Source organism: Uranotaenia lowii, chromosome 2 (genome assembly GCF_029784155.1).
Source record: "Uranotaenia lowii strain MFRU-FL chromosome 2, ASM2978415v1, whole genome shotgun sequence".
NCBI classification, from domain to species: domain Eukaryota; kingdom Metazoa; phylum Arthropoda; class Insecta; order Diptera; family Culicidae; genus Uranotaenia; species Uranotaenia lowii.
The window spans coordinates 39,654,076-39,660,313 of record NC_073692.1 but is presented as its reverse complement, the minus strand read 5'-3'; the positions used below and the strand labels follow the sequence as shown (position 1 = coordinate 39,660,313).

Below are 6,238 nucleotides of genomic sequence, written 5' to 3'. Positions count from 1 at the left end.
TGTCTGGACCTGAAGACATATTTTCATCGTTGGTTGGAATAGGAAGCATGCAAATTTTGGTTACAGGGCGAGTCATATAACCATTGGACGTTCGTAAGGTGACAACTCGGGTTGCACCGTCATTGCCAGGGTGTACTTGGTGAATACGGGCCATCTTCCACTTCATCGGCGGTTGGTTTTCATCGACGATGATGACAAGCCGGCCGGGCTCGATCTTAATCGGAGGCTGCCAGTTTTTGACTCGAGGTTGGAGCTGAGTCAGGTACTCGATGTGCCATCTTCGCCAGAAACGTTGGAGCTGTTGCTGCATCAGTTGGTACTGCTTCAGTCGGTTTTCGGGTGTTGAGCTGAGGTCTTTCTCGGGGAGCGCATGGATGGAGGAACCGATGAGGAAGTGAGCTGGCGTGAGCGGTTGGAAGTCCTTGGGATCATCGGAAAGTTGCGTCAAAGGTCGAGAATTAAGGCAGGCTTCGACTTGAACAAGGAGAGTTTCGAAATCTTCGTGGGAGGCAGAAGAATTTCCCAGAACACGTAGCAGATGTTTTTTGGCGGAGCGGACAGCGGCTTCCCATAAGCCACCGAAGTGAGGAGCGGAGGGAGGGTTCAGCTGCCAATCGATACCTTCTTCACTGCATACTTGCTGCATTTCGTCGTGGTGGTCGCGGCTTCGTAAAGTTTTGAGCAGTTCTTTGAGTTGATTACGTGCGCCGACGAAATTTGTTCCGTTGTCGGAATAAAGAGTGGCGCATTTTCCTCTTCTGCCTATGAAGCGACGGAGAGCCTGGACGAACTTGGCGGTGGACAAGTCCGAAACCAGCTCGAGGTGTACCGCTTTCGTGCTAAAGCACACAAAAACAGCAACGTATGCCTTGATCGGTGCCTTTCTATAGCCTTGTCGTATGTAGACGGGACCAAAATAATCCACTCCTGTGTGGGTGAATGCTCTGGATGCTTGGATACGTGGTGATGGTAATTGGCCCATAAATTGTTGTTGGAGTTTGGGTTTTATGCGAAAACAGGTTAAGCATTGGTGTGTTATTCGTCTGCAAAGGTCTCTTCCGCTCAACGGCCAGAATTTTAGACGCATAGAGCTTAGCATCAACTGTGGGCCAGCGTGTAGCAATCGGATGTGGTAAATTTCAGCCAGAAGGTTTGAGAATTGATGATTTCCAGGAATTATCATGGGGTGTTTGCTTTCTGTGAACAAATCTGAGTGTTCGAGCCGTCCACCGATGCATAGTATACCATCTTCGCGAACCATTGGAACCAGCCAGCGCAGCCTCGATGATCGATGAACGAAACCAGATTTCCTTAAGTCTTTCAGTTCAGATGAGAAAACTTCCTTTTGTACTAAACGAACGAGTTGTTTTTCGGCATCGATGAGTTCGCAAAGTTTAATCCTAGTTGTTTTTATCCTCTCTTCAGCAGGTTTGCCCAAATTGTAAAGGTAACGGCGACATAGAACGGTAACACGAAGAAGTTTAAAGTAGCATTTAAAGTGACCAAAATACCAATCGTTGAATGTGTCTTCGTTTTCAGCTAGAACACCTACCACCTTCCTTCGTTCTTCTTCGTGGACATTTTCTTCACAGGGTTGATTGATTGAATTTGGCCAATGTTCGGAGTCCTGTGCTAACCATGGTGGGCCAGTCCACCATGTTTGATCGGTGACAATTTGCTCTGCGTTGAGCCCTCGGGATAATTGATCGGCGGGATTCATTATACCTGGCACATGTTTCCAAGTGCAATTTTGGGTGAAATTCTGGATAGAAGAAACACGATTGGCCACGAATGTGGTCCAAGTGCTAGGGGTTTGTGCCAACCACTGTAGAACGGTTCTAGAATCTGTCCAAAAATATGTTTCAAGGGGGGCTTCCATAGATTCCAAAACCTTCACGTACAGTTCTGCTGCTAACAAAGCTCCACAGAGCTCCAATCGGGGAATAGTTTGTCGTTTCAAGGGGGAAACTCTTGATTTGGATGAAACGAGAGATACTTGTGTTTTTCCTGTGGGGTCCTTGGAAACTAAATACATGCAGGCACCATATGCCTTTTCGGAGGCATCCGAGAAACAGTGGAGCTGTTTCTGATTCGCAGAAGCTAAACCAACGAAGCGGGGAATGCGGAGGTCTTTTAAATTTGGAAGAAGGGAATAAAATTCTGTCCACCAGTCTGTTAAGGGTTGGGGTAGGAGTTCGTCCCATCCAATAGGGTTACCATCTTTATTTTTCTGCTCCCAAATCAGCTGCATAAATATTTTGGCGCTCGTCACCACTGGTCCTAGTAATCCTAACGGATCGAAAATTTTAGCGATGTTGGATAATATTTTCCGTTTGGTAAGCTCTTCGGGAATGATTGGGGAAATTTCGAAATTGAACCGCAGCTCATCAGATTTTGGCTCCCACACTAAGCCAAGTGTTTTGACCGTTCGATCACGTTCAAAATCAATGCCATCGTCCAAAGGAATCGCCAAATTTTCAGCAATGACTCCTTCCAGTACTTCTGGGAGGTTGGATGCCCATTTTCGTAATTTAAAACCTCCACTAAGTGCCAATTCATCCAGCTCCAAGCGAATTTTCTTCGCTTCAGTTGTGCTGTTGATTCCGGTGATTAAGTCATCCATATATACATCTCTGCTAAGTCTACAAGCAGCAAGCGGAAATTTTTGATCTTCGTCGTCTGAAAGCTGTTTCAAAGTTCGCGTAGCCAAATAGGGAGCTGATTTTGTACTATATGTTACTGTACGGAGTTCATAAGTTTCAATGGGAGCTTCTGAAGAAAATCGCCAAAATATGCGCTGTAACGGGTAGTCTATTGGGTCGATCCAGATTTGCCGGAACATTTTTTCCACGTCGGCAATGAGGACAATCGGGAAAAATCTACTGCGCATAATAAGAGTTCGCAAATCGTCCTGAACTACAGGGCCATTCAAAAGTATGTCGTTCAAGGATGTTCCTGAGGATGATCTACTGGAGGCATCAAAAACAACTCGCACGCGAGTAGTGGTGCTTGAGGATTTTATAACCGGGTGGTGTGGTAAATAAAAAGCAATTGTGCTATCCGAAAGATTATCTGCCTTCCCCATATGACCGCAATTCAAGTACTCGGTCGTGAATGCATGGTATTCGTTTTTCAAATTTTCATCAGAGGAGAGTCGTTTCTCAAGGTTCAAAAACCGACGCATTGCTGAAGTTTTGGACTCCCCCAATTTGTTCAACGCATTTTTGCACTTCGGTAGGGCTACCATATAACGACCATCCTCCCCACGTTTTACCGATTCCAAATAAAGTTTTTCGCATTGTGTTTCTTCCACAGAATAGTTTTCGGTGCGACTGCCGTTTTCACATTCCCAAAACTTCGCCATAAGATTCTCCAACGAATCCAAAACCGCCAAATGCTTGCATAAAATTGGTTCTTCTTTGCTGTTTGCTACGCTTCCTGTCACTAGCCACCCGAATACCGAATCAATTAAACTTGGGAGACCATTTCCCAACGGCAGGCGTTGCTTAGAGGGAAAGAAATTGAAGAAAAACTCTCCACCGAGTAAAACATCAATTGGATTTGTTCTGAAAAACCCTGGATCGGCTAGTGTGATTCCTTTCGGCAGATTCCAAACCGTCTCGGAGAAAGAAGATGTGGGTAAATCCTCGGTTACTTTCGGTAATACATAAAAATCCATCATTTGGGTGTAATTAGAGTTTTTCGAGCGAACCATAGCACGAACCTTTTCCTTGGTAGTAGTAGGGAATTGACCTATTCCGCTGATCTGCACATCAGCTCTGTTCCTTTTGAAGCGAAGTAGTTGCGAGAAATGTGAGGATATTATGTTGCACTCAGATCCCGAATCTAAAAGTGCCCTAGCTGAAACCGAATTTCCATAGTCGTCCTCCAGTAGAACAACTGCCGTAGCCAAAAGAACCTTTCTCGCTGACCTCCCGATATTGGAGCTGATTGTAGCATTCGAAGTACCTGCCTGGGGATTAGGGTTACCATTTCGTTTAGATGTATTTCCGTCGGATGGTGTGCTCTTAGAGTTCTCTCCCGCCTTATAGCACACGAGGGTATGATGACGGCCTTTGCATCGACGACACGAGAATTTGGACTTGCAGTCTCGAGCTTGATGCCCTTTTCGAAAACAATTTCGGCAGAGATTGTGTTGGCGTAGCACCGATTCTCTTTCCCCAACCGAAAGTTTTTCGAAAGATGAACAAGTAAAAAGTGGGTGATTCTCAGAACAACAAACGCAATTGGGGGGTGGAGTATGAAAAGCACCATGATTAGTAACCTTGGATTGGATGGCCTTTCGAATAGGAGGTGGATGTTGTTCGGAGGGTTTCCCGGGGAGTGAATCCAATATTTGAATACGGCGATGCAAAAACTCAACCAAGTCCTTCAGAGTTTCTTCTTCCTTCGTTGAAGTGTGCTCCTCCCAGCTACGTCGCGTTTTTTCGTCAAACCTCGAGCACAACAGATGAATCAGCAACAAATCCTTATAGTCAGCAATCTGGACCACTTGATCTAATACCTTCGTTGCCTTCTCAAAACCTTCGACCAATGCTTGAAGCTCGAATGCTGATTCTCGTTTGATGAAAGGAAGCTCGAAAAGATTTTGAACTTGTTTTCGCTTAAGGGCTTTGCTGTTCGAATACCTTTTGACCAACAAATCCCACGCTACCGTGTAATTCGCTTGGGTTAACGCAAGTGACGATATAACCGAGAGGGCTTCTCCTTCTAGTTGACTCCGGAGATAATGATACTTTTCAATCACAGGTAGATCCTCAGAGTGATGAATAAGGGACAAATACAGATCTCGAAATGACAACCACTCTTCGATGTTTCCGGAAAACTTAGGCAGACTGATCAAAGGCAATTTAACGTGCGGATGGGAAGTTGCGGCGAAAGTAGACTCGTTAACCGGCAGGGATGCACTCGATACGGGATATTCCCGCATTTTGGATTGGAGAAAACCTTTCAGCTCAAAAAATTTATTCTGGAAATCCAAACGCTCTTTCACATACCTCTCTTCCTCCTCCTCCTCCGACTGTTCCTCAACCTCCGCCATTGCCTCATCGATCTTCTCCCACAGCGAATCTAACCTTTCCAACCGCGATGCCAGCTCACGCGCGTCCCGCTGGTCGTCGTAGTTCTGCATGTACGTGTAGATTCCTTGGAATGACGTCATCAGGTTCCGCAAACGCAGCAGCGACGATTTCAAGGTACGTTGGGGCATGGTACCTTATCCGAAGAATGCCTGGACCAGAAGAGAAAGGAAAAACCAAAAGGAGCACCTCCTAGGCTCGACTGGATGCTTGGACAGGTACTAACCTTGTTCCAACAAAAAGAATGCCTTTTTGCTGAATCTTCACGAACGCTGCTACGAAGTAACCTCAAACTCGACCTCGTCTTCCGAAAAATGACCTTCATGCACTTTAGCATGCAATAGCGCTGATGATGAACCTCGGGTGGATGTGTAACCGGCTTCCGTGTCACCAACGACCAATATTCACGTGAGAAGTGTTCCACGTGGGTAGGATATCCGCGTCAACCTTTGGGAAATAAACACAAGAGAAGCACCTTGTGGCACCGCAGTGGGTATTGGAGAGCTACTAACCTGCTCCCGATTAAATTCGGGCCTTGTATTTTTATGTTTTTAATCGGGAACAGTTCTCGCTACAATCCTGGGGACCTTGGTCTTATTGGACCAACGGATTTTGGTAATGAAGTAGTAGTGATTATCCTGTCTGGTATGTCAACCGTGGTAAGCCAACCGTAGTAACCAATCGTCTGTCGGAAACCGCTCGCCCTCGAAACCCGTTTTCGTAGGATATGTAATAAAAACCAAGCGTGATACCAGGCAAACAATGATGAAACCTTGGAATGCTACTCACATGTACTAAATTTATTCATGCCTTGTATAAATTTAGTAAACTGGAACTCAGGAACTTTGCATGCAGATCCTAGTCCTTCCGGGGTGGTTTGGCCAGGAGTAAACCTTGGATTTTGGGGATGGGAGCCTTTGACCAAAACGACACGTGTGAGCAGCCTTGTTTCCTTTGTTGTACCACGTCTATTGTTGCATGCAGCGATGGCGGACGATCCACAAAATTTGGCACGTGCTTTCCAAATTATCCGCAAATTCCGTTGAAAATCCTGGTCCCTTGCCTTCAACCGATATCCGGTTCGAAGGACCATATGTTGGGAGGTTCAGGAACGGCGAAGGTCCGGGATCGTAATTAAA

The 6,238-nt window shown here is 45.9% G+C and overlaps 1 protein-coding gene across 1 annotated transcript in view; it reads right to left on the bottom strand.

The window, feature by feature from the left end:
• Nucleotides 1–5,230, bottom strand: part of LOC129741295 (uncharacterized) — a 15,299-nt gene extending 10,069 nt beyond the window's left edge. Inside the window, exon 1 of the mRNA XM_055733020.1 lies at nucleotides 65–5,230. Within this exon, the coding sequence (XP_055588995.1) occupies nucleotides 65–5,230 (5,166 nt within the window). The remainder of the gene's footprint in view (nucleotides 1–64) is intronic.
• Nucleotides 5,231–6,238: the final 1,008 nt, after the last annotated feature.